Source organism: Musca autumnalis, unplaced genomic scaffold, assembly GCF_047663935.1.
Source record: "Musca autumnalis isolate F117 unplaced genomic scaffold, ASM4766393v1 scaffold_3, whole genome shotgun sequence".
Classification (NCBI taxonomy): domain Eukaryota; kingdom Metazoa; phylum Arthropoda; class Insecta; order Diptera; family Muscidae; genus Musca; species Musca autumnalis.
The window spans coordinates 12,678,867-12,699,124 of NW_027411866.1; the positions used below are offsets into that span (position 1 = coordinate 12,678,867).

At 40.4% G+C, this 20,258-nt stretch overlaps 1 protein-coding gene across 1 annotated transcript in view; it reads left to right on the forward strand.

The window, feature by feature from the left end:
* The first annotated feature begins 2,480 nt into the window (after positions 1-2,480).
* Positions 2,481-20,258, forward strand: part of LOC141398330 (uncharacterized) — a 35,315-nt gene continuing 17,537 nt past the window's right edge. Inside the window, exons 1-2 of the mRNA XM_073975615.1 lie at positions 2,481-2,563; positions 11,175-12,318. Coding sequence (XP_073831716.1) covers positions 11,370-12,318 — 949 coding nt within the window. The 5' untranslated portion in view covers positions 2,481-2,563; positions 11,175-11,369. The remainder of the gene's footprint in view (positions 2,564-11,174; positions 12,319-20,258) is intronic.

The window sequence follows — 20,258 nt, forward strand, 5'->3', positions numbered from 1 at the left end:
AACAATCTCAGAACAATCAGTATACGCCGATTCATATTAGTTCAGTCATATGAGACCAACTTTTTATCTTCGGACTCGGCATGTCGTACGACATCACTTCTAGAGAAGTTTTATATGGCTAGGGAGAAGTATTTTGCCACCGTTGGAAAGTATGATGTTTTTGCTCGTTCTGGAAATCGATCCCGGGCATACACAGTGCCAATATAGAAGACCCCTACGGTGTTCTTCTATAATATAGAAGACCCCTACGGTGTTCTTCTATAATACAGAAGAACCCTACGGTGGTCTTCTATGATATAGAAGACCCCTAAGGTGGTTACTATGATATAGAAAACCCCTACTGTTGCCTTTAATTCTATAGAAGAACCCTACAGTGATCTTCTACTCTAGAGAAGGTTCCTACCGTCGTCTTCTATTTATAGAAGACCCCTACGGTGGTCTACTATTCTATAGAAGACCCCTACGGTGGTCTACTATTCTATAGAAGACCCCTACGGTGGTCTACTATTCTATAGAAGACACCTACGGTGGTCTTCTCTTCTATATAACACCCCTACGGTGGTATTCTATGGTATAGAAGACCACTACAGTCGTCTTCTATGGTATAGACGACCACAACAGCGGTGGTCTTCTATGATATAGGAGACCCCTACGGTGGTCTTCTTTGATATAGAAGACCCCTACGGTTGTCTTCTGTAAAATAGAAGAACGCTCCGTTGGTCTTCTATGATATAGAAAACCCCCTCGGTGGTCCTCTATGATAAAGAAAAACCTACGATGGTCTTCTATTTTATAGAAGATCCCTACGTTGGTTTTTATTGTATAGAAGAACCCTACGGTGGTCTTCTATTCTATAAAAGACTCCTACGGAGCTCTTCTATTTTATAGAAGACTCCTACGGAGTTCTTCTATTTTAAAGAAGACTACTACGGAGCTCTTCTATTCTATAGAAGACGACTATGGAGCTCTTCTATTCTATAGAAGACTCCTACGGAGCTGTTCTATTTTATAGAAGACTCCTACGGAGCTCTTCTATTCTATAGAAGACTCCTACGGAGCTCTTCCATTCTAAAGAAGACTTCTACGGAGCTCTTCTATTCTATTGAGGACTCCTATGGATCTTTTTTATTCTATATAAGACTCCCACGGAGCTCTTCTATTCTATAGAAGACTCTTCTATACTATCGAAGACACTTCTATTCTATCGAAGACTCCTACGGATCTCTTCTATTCTATAGAAGACTCCTACGGAGCGCTTCTATTCTATAGAAGACTCCTACGGAGCGCTTCTATTCTATAGAAGACTCCTACGGAGCGCTTCTATTCTATAGAAGACTCCTACGGAGCTCTTCTAATCTTTAGAAGACTCCTACGGAGCTCTTTTATTCTTTAGAAGACTGCTACGGAGCTCTTCTATTCTATAGAAGACTCTTCTATTCTATCGAAGACTCTTCTATTCTATCGAAGACTCCTATGGATCTCTTCTATTCTATAGAAGACTCCTACGGAGCTCTTCTATTCTATGTCTTCTATGATAAAGAAAACACCTACGGTGGTTGTCTACGGTGGTATTTTATTCTATAGAAGACCCCCACTCCTTCAGAAGACACCTACAATTCTAGAGAAGACCATGTCGGTTGCCTTCAATACTATAGAAGAACCCTTGAAGAAATCGGTTTTCCTATAGAAGGCCCTACGGAGGGCATATATTTTTAAGTAGACCCTTACGCTTACTCTTACTTCTTTAAAAGACCCTTATGGGGGTCTAACTCCATAGAAGACCCTTTACGGAGGTCTTCTATTGTATAGAAGTAATTTTCTATTGTATAGAAAACCTCCATAGTGATTTTTGATTCAATAGAAGACCGCTACGGTGGCATTCTATTCTATTGTATGGGTCCTCTATATTGTTGCTTTTTATTCTATAGAATTCCCATATGGCGGCCTTCTGTTCTATAGAAGACCCCTACGGTGACATTTAATTCTACAGAATCCCCCTATGGCCTTCTATTGTGTAGAAGACCACTAGGGTGGTCTTCAATTTTATAGAAGATCCCTACAGCGTTTTAGTCTATGCTATAGTCTATGCTATAGAAGAATACCCCTAGTTTTATTCTATAGAAGACCACTGTAGGTGACCCTGTCTTCTATTCTTTTCGTTGCCCTGAATTCTATTCCATTGAATTAAATTTACAACTAGCATACTAAATTAAATAAATAAATATCTCCCCAATCCCGCCAAATGCATCTCGAAATTTGAACTTTTATTGTTATTCAGTCATTTTATAGGCTGCAATATGACGGCCTGTCATATCCGTTATTAAACGGATTTCAAGTTTTTTTTTATAGCTTAAAATGGCATTTCGTTATTGATTTTTGCATGCTGTTGCTGATGCATCCGACCCCCTCCACTCGAGTCCCTGCTGCTATTGCATTCAATTCAATTTTCATTCAAATGAAATTGACAGTTCAGTTATGCTACAGTATTGAAGTTTTCAATAAGCAAAGTTGGCTGTTGTGTTCGCCAAAATTCCTGAAATCGTAAATAGTCATGCAATGAAAGGTATTTGGTTTGGGGGCACAGTTTCTATGAATGAATTTCGATCGAAGAAAAAAAATATTGAAATGTTATTAAAAGTATGAAATGTTTGGCATTTCATTGAAATCGATTTTCCGTGCATATATCTTGTCATTGGACAAATAAAGTTATGTTTCAATGAAAATTAAATTCAATGGAAATTAATGGAAGTTGAAATGCATATTCAAATACAGATATTTGTGTTGATTAAAATGTCGCAAAAGGAGTTGAGTGTTATCTGAAGGAGTACTGTGACAAGCGATTAACGTTTTTCAAATATCGATATTCCACAATTGTGAACATTTGGTGCCAAGAAATCCAGATTCAATATCGTGTAGTGTGTTGCATATATCTCTTGTCACTCTCTTTCCATAAACGTTTTTCCATCCTCAAATTATCTCAACTCAAAAAAAATCCACACTCAATTCCAAAAACCATGAATGAATACATCTTTTTTTCTTCACTTGTCGTTTTCTGCAGTCAACAAAAGAAAGCAGGCAACAAGTAAATAACAATAGATTAAAAACAAAACAAAAATCAACATTGAAAACAAATCTCAAAATCTTTAAAGCTTGAAAGTAAACAAAAGAAAAGTGACCCTCCCCCTCATTTCCACGATAGTCAATTTCAAAAGCAAACAGGTTTAATGAAAATTAATGTCAAAACCTGCAGAGATAAAAGCGACAAAATACAGCTAAAGTCAAGGAAAATCATTAACAAAACAAACCACAAAGAAAGTGAAAGAAAAAAAATAAAACGGAGACAAACAAATCAAAGCAATATCTCGTTGATTGCTTTAAGTGATGCGTTTTCATGCCTGCCGGCCATTAATGTTACGCAATTTCAAGTTTTTCTGTTGCAGCCACATAAAAATGAAGCAACACCAGCAACAGGTTATTTTAGGTCAGGTTTGCAATAATAGATTTTGTCGGACATCAGGAAGCCAATCAAGTTGTAGCCGACACTTGTATCGAATAATAAAAAAATATCATAAAATGCGTGCAAAATCAAAGCGAAAAAATTGCACATCAGGAAGTGTTTTAACAATGTTGTTAATGAAATGTAATGAAGCGGAACGGTGTCTTGGTGTTGAATAGGGTCGATGAGGGAAACTCAAATTGTCCTTGGAAGAATTACAAATATACCTTCTTAGGCCTCTTTCAAAGGGCTGTAAAAGGTGACCTTCATAAGAGAATTCTATAGGATAAAAGAAATCTATAGGAAACTAGACCTCTGTAAAGGTGTTTTTATAGAATATAAAAATCTAACGCAATGATGTTGAGGTTCTGCTGTATAACTCTGTGACTCTTCTACACAACCGCAAGGATGTTCCCTATAACATAAAAACTTTAAAGCGATCTGTGTCTTTGTGTCTTTGATTAGAAAACCGCTTCTAGAGTTTTCTTTAGATTAAAACCCTCCAAATAAGAGGACCAACTTCGGAGACAACCAAGGACGTATATTTACAGGAAACACCTATAAGGATCTTCTTTCGTACAGAAGACCTCTACAAAGGCCATATTTTCAATAGCAATCCCATAGTGAAGCCTTCTCTTCTATAGAAGACCCCTTCAAAGGTCTTATCTTCCATAGAAAACCCCTTCAGAGACCTTATCTTCTATAGAAACCCGCTACAGAGGACTTCACCTCTATAGAAGAGCTTTACGGCGACTTTCTTTATATAAAAGAGCCCTAAAGGGGTCCTTCACTTTTATGGAAACACCTTCTTTACCATAAAATATCCATATAGAGATCACCTTATCTACAGAAAACCTCTATGAGGACCTTCCTTACTACCTTCCTTACCTATCATTTCTAAAGAATACCTCTACGTAGAAAATCCTTCTTTTATATTGAAAACTTTTACGGATCCCTTCTCTTCTATAGAATACCCCTTCGAACACCTAATCACCTATAGAAACTCTCTACAGAGCCTTTTTCTTCTACATAGCATCGCTACGAGAGCCTTCTTTGCTATAAAAACCCCAAGGGGTTCTTTTTTCTCAGAAATACTTTTTTAATATAAAATACCCAAAAAGAGTTATCCTTTCGTAAGGGCCTCCATATCCCAAGAAGACCTCTACAAAGACCATTTCTCCTAAAAAAGGACCCCCACGGAGCCCTTCCCTTCCATAGAAAGCCCATACAGAGACCTTCTCTTCTAAATAAGACCCTAATGGACATACACACTTAGGTTTTCTAATCTGCTAAAGGAACAAGGTTTTCACTTCTAAAGTATACCCCTACGTAGATCTATTCTTCTATAGAAATCCCAATGTAGGCTGTTTCTTCTATAAAAAAAATCCTATCAAAGTTTTTTCTAATAAAGAAACCACTTCTCTTCTTTTTTTAATATAACACCCCAATAAACTCTCCTCTTCTATAGAAGACCCTTAAGGAGACTTTTATGAAGCTCTCTTCTATGAGGTCATACTCTTCTATAGAAGATAAATCTTATACTTGATTCGTATTTTCCATAGAAGACAACCTAGTGTACAATAGATGGCTTGTGAGGCAAACTAGTCTACGATAAATGGCCTGTAAAGACCCCTGCGACTGGATTCTTGTTCTATGAAAATTTGGAATGAAAAATATTTCCTTTATAATTTTTTACATTACACAGTTTTCTCCTTTATAAAAGTTTTCATTTCGCATTGTGAAGTCCCCTAACCTACGATAACTGACGTCTGAGAACAACTGGTTTACAATAAATAGATCCAGAGGACCCCTATTGTACGATAAGTGCCCTCTGAGAGCATCTAATGTACGATTGAAGGCATTTGAAGGCACCCAGTGTACTATAAATGACCTCTGAGGTCACTTACAGTATGATAGAAGGCCACCGCGGACTTAGTATCCGATAGATAGACTCCAAAACTACTCGGTGTACGAGTTGACGATAAATGACCTCTGAAGTCATCTAGTGTACGAGATATGGCTTCTGAATCCACATTGACCACAATCGCTGGCCTCTAAGACCACCAAATCTTCGATATATGGCTTCTGAGGCCACTAAATCTATGAGAGGTGATTTGAAATCCACCTAGTATACTATAGATGGCTTCCGAAGCTATTCATTTGACGAAAGATGGCCTTTGAGGCCACTTAGATTACGATAGTTGGGCACCTCGTATACGAAAGATGGCCTCTGAAATCACCTAGATGGTCTCTAAGGTCACCTACTCTTTAACAGATGGCCTTTAAAGCTACCTTATCTTCGATGGGTGGCCTCTGAGGCCAATTAGTCTAAGATTGATGTCTTCTGAAGCAACTCAGCCTAGGTTTGATGGCCTCTGAGTTAACCTAGTATACGATGGATGTTCTCTGAATCCACTCAGGCTACGATAGATAACCTCTGAGGCAACTCAACCTGCTATAGATGACCTCTGAGACCACCTTGTCTACTATAGATGGCTTCTAAGTTCACCTACCTAGATGGTCTCTAAGGTCACCTACTCTTCAACATATGGCCTTTATGGCTACCTTATCTTCGATGGATGGCCTCTGAGGCCAATTAGTCTAAGATGTATGTCTTCTGAAGCAACTCAGCCTAGTTTTGGTTGCTTCTGAGTTAACCTGGCATACGATGGATGTTCTCTGAATCCACTCAGGCTACGATAGATAACCTCTGAGGAAACTCAACCTACTATGGATAACCTCTGCGACCACCTTGTCTACTATAGATGGCTTCTAAGTCCACCTACCTAGTGCGAGATAGATAGCTTCTGAGTCCACCTACCTAGTGCAAGATAGATGGCTTCTGAGTCCACCTAGTCTAACTAATCTTCGATAGATGCCCTCGGAGTCCACCTTGTATAAGATGGATGTAGTCTGACGCACCTCAGCCGACTTATGGTCTCTAAAACCACCTATTGTATGATATATGACTTCTGAGGCCACCTAGTGGACGATAAATAGCTTCAGAGTGCACATAGTGAACGATAGATGACCCTGAAGCCACTGAGTCTAGGATAAATTACTCTAAGACCATCTAATCTTCAACATATGGACTTTAAGTCTACCTAATCTTCGATAGATGCCCTCTCACTCCACCTAGTATAGGATAGATGCCGCTGAATTCTGCCGACTGATGTCCTTTGATATCAGTTGTTGTACGGTATATGGCTTCTGAGGCCACCTAGTGTACGATTAATAGCTTCTGAGTGCACCTAGTGTACGATAGATCACTCTGAAGCCACTGAGTCTACGATAAATGTCTTCTAAGACCACCTTATCTTCTATAGATGGCTGCAGAGGTAACTTCGTGTGCGATAGATAGCCCTGAGTCCATTAAGTATACGATGAATGTCATCTGAATCCAATCAGGCTACGATAGATATCCGCTGAGGCAACTCAACCAGCTATACATATATGGCATCTGAGACCACCATGTCTACTGTAGGTGGCTTCTAGCTCCACCTAGAATACGATTGATGGCATCCAAAGCCATTCAGTCTACAATAAATGGCATATAGGGCCACCTAATCTTCATTAGATGGACTTTAAGGCAAACTAATCTTCGATAGATGCCCTCGGAGTTAACCTAGTATAGGACAGATGTAGTCTGACGTAACTCAGCCGACTTATGGTCTCTAAAACCACCTATTGTAGAGTAGATGGCTTCTGAGACTACCTAGTGCAAGATAGATGGCTCCCGAGTCCACATAATCTACGATAGATGGCATCTGAAGCCACTCAGTATACAATAAATGGTCTATAAAGTCACATAACCTTTAATAGACGGCCTTTAAGGCAAACTAATCTTCGATAGATGCCCTCGGAGTCCAAATAGTATAGGATAGATGTAGTCTGACGCAACTCAGCCAACTAATGGCCTCTAAAACCACCTATTGTACGGTATATGGCTTCTGAGGCCACCTAGTGTTCGATAATTAGCTTCTGAGTGCACCTAGTGTACGATACATGACTCTGAAGCCACTGAGTCTACGATAAGTGTCCTCTAAGACCACCTAATCTTCAATAGATGGCCTTTAAGGCTACATAATCTTCGATAGATGCCCTCTGACTCCACCTAATAGAGGACTGATGTCCCCTGACTCAATTCAGCCGACTGATGTCCTCTGATACTATCTATTGAACTGTATATGGCTTCTGAGGCAAGCTAGTGTACGATAGATTACTCTGAAGCCACTGAGTCTACGATAAATGTCCTCTTAGACCAATCAGGATACGATAGATAACCTCTGAGGCAACTCAACCAGCTATATATGGCATCTGTGACCACCATGTCTACTATAGATGGCTTCTAAGTCCACCTAGTATATGATTGATGGCATCCGAAACCACTAAGTCTACAACAAATGACCTATAAAGTCTCCTAATCTTCAATAGATGGCCCTCGGAGTCTACATAGTATAGGATAGGTGTAGTCTGACGCTACTCAGCCGACTTATGGTCTCTAAAACCACCTTTTATACGGTGGATGGCTTCTGAGACTACCTAGTGAAAGATATATGGTTTCTAAGTCAACCTAGTCTATGATAGATGGCATCTTAAGCCACTCAGTCTAAAATAAATGGCCTATAAAGCCACCTAATCTTCAATATATGGCCTTTAAGGCTACCTAATTTTCGATAGATGCCCTCTGACTCCACCTAGTATAGGAGATATGTCCCCTGGCACAATTCAGCCGTATAATGGCCTCTGATAACCCATATTGTACGGTATTAGGCTGCTGAGGCCACCTAGTGTACGCTAAATAACTTCTGAGTACACCTAGTGTGCCATAGATGAAACAGAAGCCACGTATGGTCTCTAAAACCACCTATTGTACGGTATATGACTTCTGAGTGCACCTAGTGTACCATAGATGACTCTGAAGCCACTGAGTCTACGAAAAATGTCCTCTGAGACCACCTAATCTTCTATATATGGCCTCTGAGGTGATTTCGTCTACGATAGATGGGCCTGGTACCACCTAGTACACAATGGGTGTCCTCTGAATCCACTCAATATACGATAGAGAACCTCTGAAAAAACTTTGTCTACTATAGGTTGCTTCTGAACCCACATAGTCAACCGTAGATGACGTTTGAGTTCGCCTAAATTATAATCGATTACCTCTGTACTATAGATGTCCTCTGAAGCCACTCAGTCTACAGGGCAAATTGAACGATTGAAGATCTCTGAGGCCACTTTCTCTACAATAGATGGTCTTTGAGGCTAACTGCATTACAATAGATAAATCGTGAGACAACCCAATCATCGATAGATGACCTCTAAATCCAAGATGATTTTTGAGTCCACTTAGATTGTTATGGATGGAATCTGAAGCTATTAAGATGTCCTCTGCGTTAAATTGATGGGTTCAAGATTTCTGAGACCACTTTGTCTACATTAGACTGAGATAGACGGCCTCGGAGTCCACCTAGTATATGATGGATGTTTTCTGAAGAAACTTAGTCCACGATATATAGCCTCCGAGTCTATCTGGACTACGATAGATAACCTTTGAGGCCACTTAGTGCACCAAAACCATGATAGACTAGCTGTGAGGCCACCTGTTGCACGATCGATGTCCTCTGAAGCCACTCAGCTACAATAGATAGCCTCTGAAGCAGCTCAGCCTATTATAAATGGCCTCTGATGGGTTGAAGATTTCTGAGACCACTTTGTCTACAATAGACTGAGATAGACGGTCTCTGAATCCACCTAGTATATGATGGATGTTTTCTGATGAAACTTAGTCCACGATATATAGCCTCTGAGTCTATCTGGATTACGATAGATAACCTTTGAGGCCACTTAGTCCACCAAAACCATGATAGACGAGCTCTGAGGCCATCTGTTGCACGACCGATGTCCTCTGAAGCCAGTCAGCTACAACAGATAGCCTCTGAAGCAGCTCAGCCTATTATAAATGGCCTCTGAGTCCACTTAGTATACGATTGATGGCTTCGGAAACCACCTGTAGTACGCTAAATATCGTCAGGGTCCACCTATTATACGATAGATGGACTCTAAGGTCACTTGGTATACCATAGATAACGTCTGATTCCATCTCAGCTCAGAGGTAGAGCTGACAAACTATCGATAGTCGGACTATCGCTTCGATCACTGTCGTAAAGCTTTGTTTATATCGAACTCCGAAGCAATTATATTTTAAATAATCCAAAATAAGTTGTTTTGGTGCCACCGTGGTGCAATGGTATGCACACCCGCCTTGCACAACTAAAGGTCGTGGGTTCGATTCCCCGGCCAGGCAACATCACAAATTTCAACGGTTGCAAAATACCCCTCAGTAATGTTGGCGACATTTCCTGAGTATTTTAGCCATGTAAAAACTTCTCTACAAGTGGTGTCTTAGGACACGCCGTTCGGACTCGGCAATAAACAGTAGGTCCCATATCATTGAGCTAATATGAATCGGGGTGCACTCATTGGTATGAGAGAAGTCTCCCTTGTCCCGTATGGGATGTTTGTGGAACAATTGTTATTATTAAGTTGTTTTGGTATCCACCCACCCTCAAAACGATAGTCGGGCTATCAATAGTTTGTCAGCTATACTCTGAGGCCACCTTATGTACGATGGATGTCCTCTGAAGCTACTCAGCTACAAGGCTAATTGAACGATTGAAAATTTCTGACGCAACTCAGTTTTGATGGCTTCTGAGTTAACCTAGTATACGATAGATGTCCTCTCAATCCACTCAGGCTACGATAGATAACCTCTGAGGCAACTCAACCATCTGAGACTACCATGCCTACTATAGATGGCTTGTAATTCCACCTAGTATACGATTGATGGCATCCAAAGCCACTCAGTCTACAATAAATTTCATATAAGATCGCCTACTTTTCAATAGTTGGCTTTTAAGGCAAACTAATCTTCGATAGATGCCCTCGGAGTCCACGATGGATGGACTCTAAGGCCACTTAGTATACCATAGAGGTAGAGCTGGCAAACTATCGATCGGACTATCGCTTCGATCACTGCCGTAAAGCTTTATTTATATCGGACTCAGAAGCAATTATACACCAATCCCCTTTCCAATCCCCTTACCAATCAAAACGATAGTCGGGCTATCGATAGTTTGCTAGCTATACTCTGGGGCTACCTTATGTACGATGGATGTCCTCTGAAGCCACTCAGCCACAAGGCCAATTGAACGGTTGAAAATTTCTGAGGCCAATACAATAGATGGCCTAAGAGGCATCTAAGAATACAAAGTCGATGGCCGCTGAGACCGTGTCTCTGGGCCTTACATATATAGCTGACATTCGACAGAACGTTTACCCTATAAGCGAACTAAGAATAGATTTCCATCTCTCTCTCTATTTTTTGCATTTTCCCAATTCGGAATATCGTGTTTTTGATGTCGTCTTCCACTTCTTTTCTCCTTCAAAACCTTGGCCGTACAGTTCAGAGTGTAGCGCCATGTGGTTCGTGGTTATACACCATTTTAGTGGATTCATCATCGCTCATTCTCATGACATAACCTAGCCAACGCAATTGATGGAACTCGATTCCTTCCACACTGAAATATAGGCTCACCGGGCCCATCAAGTCTACGAAAGATTATCTTTACAATTCCACAAATTTTAAACTACTAAAAACTGTTTTCTCTCATTTCAGTGCAATAAATAGAATTGGAGCAGACATTAATTCCAAAGAAATTTGAAGAGAGTCAAGGGGAAATCTAAAAAACTTTCAACAATGAACGAAATTTTTCCTCACTGTAGATAACCTCAAATCATTGAGAAAACAAATACAATTTCAACAAAAAAGATCTTAACAAACAAAAATTCTTATCAAAAAGATATCATCATCATGTCATCATTTGCAGTCTACAAAATGTTGAAATTCCAAATACTCGGTTTACTTGTAAATCTAGTTTTCATTTTAAGCCAATTCCCCGGACGAACATCTGCAACAAATCTAACACTGCTTACAGCAGAACTTGAGCATCATCCGCACAATCCGAATATTACAATACTACACGAGGTACATGAGGAGGGTTTCTCCACAAAGAAAGATAAGCCACCCAACCCAGACATACTGCCATTAAAAAATTCCAAGAAGAAACCTTATTTGTTGTTGGAAAAACACCCCAACTCACATGAGAAACAAAAACCCTTAAAGGAAGTGGATTTGCATCCCGTGGTGTTTGATTTCAATTTGGGTGACCTGGAGGATTTGGAACATGAAAACTTTAAAAAGAAAGATTTAAGTGCCGAAGAGAAACTACTGCTGCGGGATACAGAGGCTGGGAATATACAGGTGGGCCCTACCCTAACCTATAGTGAAGATGTTAAGATACCTGATGCTGAAACACTGCAAGATGATCTATCGGTGCAGGTGGATATTGTTACAACCACAACAGAGAAGGCCGTTACTCCTTCAGATACTTTGTCCTCAACTACCAACACCTTGGAGTTTACCTCGACCACAGTTAGTCCCCACATTTTGAAGTTGTTTAAAATGAAATCCAACAAAAAGGGTAGAGAACTTTTAAAACATGATGAGTTGCAGCCAAAGGGCCAATTGAATTATCACAATAGCCTTAATCATTATTTGACGCCGGTGGACACGAATGGTGGCAGTAATCAAACGGCTGAAAGTCTACAATTGGCCAACGTGTTTCAAATTATGACAAATATTTATGATCACTTCTATTGGCAGCCATCGGATATCAGGAATAAGGTTTCCACGGGCTGTGGCTTGGAAATGCAGGCATATCTAACAGCTCTCCATGGCAATTATCGTTGGGCTCAATCGGGTGAGTATTTGGGGAAAAGGTGGTAAATAGGTCGTTAGATTCGGTAGAAATCGGTAGATTTTAAAACAATTTTTTTACATTCGATACATTCTCAGTTTAAAGGGGAGCTTATAATTAACAATGTTAGTCATTCGTAACAGGGTACATAATCAAAATTAAATATACAGCTATTGTAGTTGGTCCTTATCGGGTGAATATTTGGTTAAATGTATGATATAGTGGAGAAAAAGTGCTGCAGCATATTCACCATTTGCTATGCTGTGCTCATTAACTCGAAATCAATGTAATAAGTTATAAGGCATGTTCGTAGGTAACATAATAATTTTTGGAAGTTTTTGCGCAAATTTATGTATGTGAAGAGGTAGGTATCAGTAACAGTGGTCCTGGTTATTCCACTGACAAACCCAATAAGCACAATCTACACCAACAAAAAATATAACCCTTCTTATATTGCAGGATACCAGTAAGGTAAAGCTTTTTGAATAATTCGGATCATGGAGTATGAAGAATAAAATTATAGCATTGAAAAAAAGACCACAAAGACTACGAAAAACTTTTGTGCGAGAGGTGTACAAAAAAGATCCCTAATACGGAAGACTTTTCCCTTTCAGAACATCCCTATGGAGATCTTCTCTTATATAGAAAATGTATACGGAGGTTTTCTCTTCTATAGAAACCACAACTAGGCTTCCTTTTCAAGTGAACACCTCTACAGAGGTCTTCTCCTCTATAGAGAACCGATGACGATATTTTTTTCTTTTAGAAAAAGTCCCTATAAAGGTTTTGTCTTTAATAGAAACATCCTACAAATGCAGAGATCCTCTTAGGTGGACTCTAAAACCACCTAGTCTGAGGCAACCAAGTCTGTGAGACCACCTATTCCACGATAAAGATGCCACCTAGTCTACGACGGATGGCCTCTAGATGGCCTGTCAAATCATCTAATCTTGGATATGTGACTTATATAGTCTACAATAGATGGCTTGTTATGCCACCTAGTCTACCAAAGATGGCATCTGAGGCCACGTAGTCTACGATGGACGACATGAAACCATTTAATCTTCGATATGTTTCCTTGTGATGCCACCGTGTCTACGAAAGATGACCTCTGAGGCCACCTAGTATACAACAGATTACCTCTAAGTTCACCTAATGCATGATAGATGGCCTCTGAGGTCACCTAATGTAAAATAAATAACCTAATTTAAATTAATAAATAGCTTCTGTGACCGCCTAGTGTACGATATGGAATCTCAGACTACATTAACTTCGATAGATGGCCTGTGAAACTATCTGATCTTGGATATATTACCTATGAGGTACATAGTCTAGTGAGGTCACTAGGTCTACCATAGATGACCTGTGATGCCTCCGAGTCTATGAAAGATGACCTCTGAAGCCACATAGTCTACGACAGACAGTCTGTGAGGCAACGATATGGCATAGTTTTCGATAGATGTCCTGTGAAACCATCGGATCTTCGATATATTACCTATGAGGTCATCTAGTGTAGTGAGGTCATCTAGCCTATGTACTACAGATGAACTGTGATCCCAACATCTATACGAAAGATGACCTGTGATGTCACCTAGTCCACGACAGATGGCCTCTATGCACATCTAGTCCACGATAGATTGCATCTGAGGCTATATATGTAAAGACATACTAAAGATGGGAAATTATGCATAACGCATTCTAATTTTACTATTAAACCATAGAGGGCGTTTGTGTTTGATATGTAGTCCAACCTTCGATGGCCTTGGGGCCCCCTATACTACGATAGACGGCCTCTAAGGCCATCTACTGTATAATAGATAATATCTAAGCCTCCTAGTGTGCGATATGACACTGAGACTACCTAGTCTTCGATAGATGGTATCTGCGGCTAAATAGTCTAAATAGTCCACTTAGCCTCTCAGGCCATATATTGTAAAATATACAACGCCTGAGGCCGCCCAATTTACGATATGGCCTCTGAGGCCACCTCTGAGGTCATCTCAGACCACCTCGTCTTTGACAGATGACCTGTGCGACTACCTAATCCTCAATGGTCTGCAATATATTTTCTGTAAGGTCACCTAGTCTACGATAGATGCGCGTGATGGCACCTAGTGTCCGAAAGATAACCTCTGAGTTAAACTAGTGCACGATAGTGGTCCTCCGAGGACACTAAGTCTTCGATAGACGGCCTTTGGGCGCATCTAGTCCACTATGGATGTCCTCTGACGCCATCTTTTCTACAATAGGTGGCCTAGTCTACGAAAATCCTCAATGGTCTGCAATATATTTTCTGTAAGGTCACCTAGTCTACGATAGATGGCCGTGATGGCACCTAGTGTAAGAAAAATGACCTCTAAGGCCATCTAGTGTCCGAAAGATAACCTCTGAGTTAAACTAGTGTGCCATAGAGGTCCTCTGAGGCCACTTAGTCTTCGATAGATGGCCTCTGAGCGCATCTAGTCCACTATAGATGTTTTCTGAGGCCATCTAATCTACAATAGATGGCCTAGTCTACGAAAGATAACTTCTGAGGCCACATAGTGTACGATGGATAACCTCAGAATCATTACTTCAGGAAGCATGGACTTGCCCAACGAAAAATATTATTTCGTATGATAGAAATCTCATGCACTACCTTCGATGAAAATTTCAAAATAATCCTCGAACGGTCCTTAAACTGAACTTAAGCGAACATTTTGAATATTTTTGAGAAAGGTGCCGGAGGGATATTTATTATGCCAACCAACCAGCCTTTTCAGTTGATTACCGCCGGAGTTTTGAGATTTTACGTTATTATGACTGGACCCGTAGACTATCTGAGTTAAACTAGTGTACGATAGGGGTCCTCTGAGGCCACTTAGTCTTCGATAGACGGGCTCTGAGCGCATCTAGTCCACTATAGATGTACTCTGAGGCCATCCATTCTACAATAGATGGCCTAGTCTACGAAAGATGACTTCTGAGGCCATCTTGTGTACGATGGATAAGCTCCGGATCATTATGTCAGGAAGCATGGACTTGCCAAACGAAAAAAATTTAAATTATCTCGTATAAAAGAAATCTCAGTGATGACACCACCATAGATGTCCTCTGAGACCCTTCATTCTACCATAGATGGCCTAGTCTACGAAAGATGATTTGTGAGGCCACCTAGTGTACGATGGATAACCTCTGGATCATTATGTCAGGAAGCATAGACTTGCCAAACGAAAAAAAATTATCTCGTATAATAGAAATCTCATGCACTACCTTCGATGAAAATTTCAAAATAATCCTCGAACGGTCCATAAACTAAACTTAAGCGAACATTTTGAACATTTTTAAGAAAGGTGCTGGAGGGAGATTTATCGTGCTAACCGACCAGCCTTTTCAGTTGATTACCGCCGGAGTTTTGAGATTTTACGTTATTATGACTGGACCCGTAGACTATCTGAGTTAAACTAGTGTACGATAGGGGTCCTCTGAGGCCACTTAGTCTTCGATAGACGGGCTCTGAGCGCATCTAGTCCACTATAGATGTACTCTGAGGCCATCCATTCTACAATAGATGGCCTAGTCTACGAAAGATCACTTGTGAGGCCACCTAGTGTACGATGGATAACCTCTGGATCATTATGTCAGGAAGCATTGCCCAATGAAAAAATTATATCGTATAAAAGAAATCTCATGGACTACCTTCGATGAAAATTTCCTTAAACTGAACATTTTGAACATTTTTAAAAAAGCTGCCGGAGGGAATTTTCAGTCACTCCTTTCCATATTTATCATTCCAACCAACCAGCCTTCCTGGAACTTAATGTACGTTTGAAAGATATTTTACAATGAGCAAAGTTTCTGCCATTATAATTGGTGCTGGCTTGGGTTGTAGAGTCGCTGAGCCATTATCTCAGAAGGTATGGACTTGTGCCCGTAAATTGTACCGTCTTAATAAGGGACAATCTGCTGCTAAGAGGAGGTCAACATGCCAATTTAATTTTTCGAGAAATTTTTAAGCTTTTTATATAGGAGGTACCCGAATAAGTGGACTGATATAGCCCATATTCGAACCTAATCTATGTGTGGGAGAAAACTTACGATGTGCCAATTTTGGACCAAATCGATAACTCGCTTCGAGAGTAATAGAGAGTTATAGTGCGCAATCTTTTAGCGAAATGTCTTGATCTTTTGTGGCTGAGTTACCCAAAGAGGTGGACCGATATGGCCGCTCTTCCACCTTGATCAAAGTTTGAACAAAGCATTGCGAGGTGGAAAGTTTGAGCAAAATCATTTGGAGAGTTATGGTACTCATGCGATACTGAGACAAAATAATATAATTGTTCCATGAACATCCCTGAAGAGACTAGGGAGACATGTCTCATATCAAAGAGTACACCCCCATACATATGGGCTCAATGATGTAGATTCTATTGTTTTTCGCAAAGTCCGAACGAGGTGTCTTAAAACAATAACTCTTGTAGCGAAGCCATGTAGGCTGATATACCGGGGAAATGTAGCCAACATTACACTGAGTGGTATTTTGTCAACGTTAAAAATTTAATGTTACCTGGCCTGGGAATCTAACCCGAACATTTGGCGTACATATTATATCACCACGGTGGCAACCTTACTTATTTACTTAGCTGGCCCATTACAGAACATTTGTTCCATAGGCCGAACTAAGACAAGATCTCCATTCCTCTCTATTTGATGCTTCGCACTCTGGAATACCGCGCCTTTTCATCGCATCATCATCCACTTGTTTGCGCCATTTATTCCTTGGCCTGCCAATTCTGCGTGTACCGCCAAGCGGTCCGTATTTATACGCCTTCTTAGCGGGTTCATCATCGCTCATTCTTATGATATGGCCTAGCCAAGGCAATCGCTGCATCTCGATACGTTTAACAATATTGATGTCGTTGTATAGCAGATACAGTTCGTGGTTCATGCGACGTCGATATTCACCGTCAACGCAAATTGGTCCGTAGATCTTTCGAAGAATTTTTCTCTCAAACACACCAAGCACTGCCATGTCTGCTTGCGCAAGTACCCAGGCTTCGGAGCCATACATCAGCACGGATAGTATCAGTGTTTTGTAGAGCGTTATTTTTGTTTGACGAGATGTGGCTTTGTTTTTAAACTGCTTACTTAAACCAAAGTAGCATTTGTTAGCCAATACAATTCTTCTTTTTATTTCACAACTGATGTCGTTTGTTGTGTTTACGACGGTGCCGAGGTATGCGTAGTCTTTTACTACCTCAAAATTATAGGAACCAACTTCAACAGTTGGTCCGATCTCAATGGACGCATTGTGCGTCGACACCATCAACTTGGTCTTCTCGCCGTTTACCGCCAGACCCACTTTAGCAGATTCTCCTTCGACCTTCATAAAGGCATCGGTTACTTTTTAACTGATCGTCCCATGATGTCTATATCATCAGCATAAGCAAGTAACATATGGCTATTGGTGTAGATTGCGCCACTTCTTTTGACGTTTGCCTCTCGTATAACCTTTTCTAGCAGGATGTTAAAAAGATCACACGAAAGGCTGTCTCCTTGCCTGAAATCTCTTTTGGTACAAAACTCTTCGGAGAGGTTCTTTCCTATTTTAACTGAAGATCTTGTGTCAGTCAGAGTCATTTTACAAAGCCGAATGAGCTTTACGAGGATACCAAATTCAGACATGGCTTTGAATACCTTTGAACGTAGCGGGCTGTCGAAGGCTGCTTTATAATCGACAAAAAGGTGGTAGGTGTCGATCTGCATCTCTTGGGTCTTCTCCACGATTTGCCGCAGGGTAAATATTTGATCAATGGTGGACTTGCCAGGTCTAAAGCCGCATCGGTATGGTCCAATTATTTCGTTGACAATGTCGTTCGCACAATATCCCTGACACTATCTTGTAGGCGATAGGGAGAAAACTTATTGGATACCAACAGTTTGGAAAAATGCTCTTTCCATATCCTTAGCACACTATCTGTATCAGATACCTTGCTGGTCTCTACAGGAGGATGTGCCAGTTCCAAAGCCATCAGTTTGATGTTTCACACTTTGGTAAAATTTTCCGACTTCATTCTGTCTCCTGTACATCTCGATTTGTTCACACTCCCGCTTTTCCATCTCTCTCTTTTTCCTGCGGAAAAGACGTTTCTCCTCTTTCCTTTTTTCCCGATACCGCTCGTGCGCAACGCGTTGCTACAGATTGTAAAGTAAAGTAGCATTTTTCTCTTCGGTAGCAGCACGACAATCCTGGTCATACCATGGATTCCTTGGTGGAGGTCTCTGGTATCCAAGTACTGATTTTGCGATTGTTTGCATAGAGTGGGCAATGTTTTGCCATTGTCCTGATATGTTATCGGGACGAGGAGTGCTTTGATTTAGCAGTTGGGCCAGTTGAGTGGAATATGCTGTGGCTATCTGTGGTGATTGCAGCTTACCGATGTTCAACTTCCGTGATCAATTTGATTTCTTGTTCTTTCATCTGGCGACAGCCAGGTGCCCTTATGAATATCGAGATGCTTAAATCTGCTAACTACCATGTTTCTTGCAGCTGTCAAGTTTATCAGTCTCATACCATTGTCAGATGTTTCACTGTGGAGACTGAATTACCCGACTGTTGGGCCAAAGACATTCTCCTTTCAAATTTTGGAATTAAAATCGCCTAGTATAATTTTAATGTCATGGGCAGGGCAACGGTCATAAGTTTCATCTGAGCGCTTGTAAAATATATCTTTGGTCTGTTCGTCCATGTCTTCAGTGGGAGCATGAGCGCAAATAAAGCTGATGTTGAAGAATTTTGCTTTTAATGGAATTGCAGCGAGTCTTTCATTCACTGGGGTGAAGTTGGAGACAAGATGTTTTAACCTCCGACCAACTACAAATCCGCAACCAAACTCATGCTTTGTGTCATGACAGCTATAATACAGTGCGTCCCAATCCATCGTATTTCGTGTATGGCAGTAATATCGGCCTTGTACTTTTCAAGTACGTCTGCCAATGCGTAAACTACACTTTTCTTATAAAGAGTGCGAATATTCCAGGTGCAGATTCGCAGACCATGGTCTTTAAAATGTTTGCGGGGTTCGTCAACTTTAGAGGGGTTTGTTTTTCTTTCTTTCTTTCGTTTTTTCATAGTAGGCTGTGTTTTCTAGGGGAGTGTTACTAACCTGACGCCCAAGTTTTTAACGTTCTTATGGGTGAACGCGCGGCACATGTTAGCTCACTACCTTTAGCGGGTGTTAAAGGCAGTTCCCCAGGTGATACCACGGGGAGGTCACTGTCCACTTGAGATGAAAGAGGGACTAAGATAAATCCTGGGCTTTGCCATGTTAAAGCCGGTCAGGACCGTTCCTTGGTATCTTCCATCACCTACGTCACCATAACACTGATTTAAATTTCAATTGAATCAAAGATGCTAACGCTTATTCCTCTGTAGCATATAATGACTTCAACAAACAAATGCATTGAGTCAAATATTTAAATCCTTACCCTAGAAACATTCAATTTAAAATCAATTGATTTATATTCGTCTGCTATTGTCTCCTTTTGTCTAGATTTTAAATTTATTGTTTAAATTTTTCAAAGTAATTTCCACCTCATTTGTTGCTGATAGCTTTCCATTCATCAGTTACACTCTTGTGCGCAGATACACAGAGACAATGAATGAATGCCGTTGATACAAATCTAAACAAATACATTTAACGGTCAATTAATAGTTTGCGGCTTATAACAAGACAATTATTACGCTTCAATGGAGAAATAGACAAGAAACAAAAAACAAATGAATGCCAAATCTGAAAAAAACGAACAACAGACAGAGCGAGCAATCATCAAATGAAAATGAGGCAAATAATTCGTTTTAGAAGTTGCGTTTGTATTGTTCTTTTTTAAAGCCAAAACAGATAGCAGAGAAAAAACTCAATGAAGTGGAAATAATGTGCGTACTTTTTGTTATTGTCGTTCTT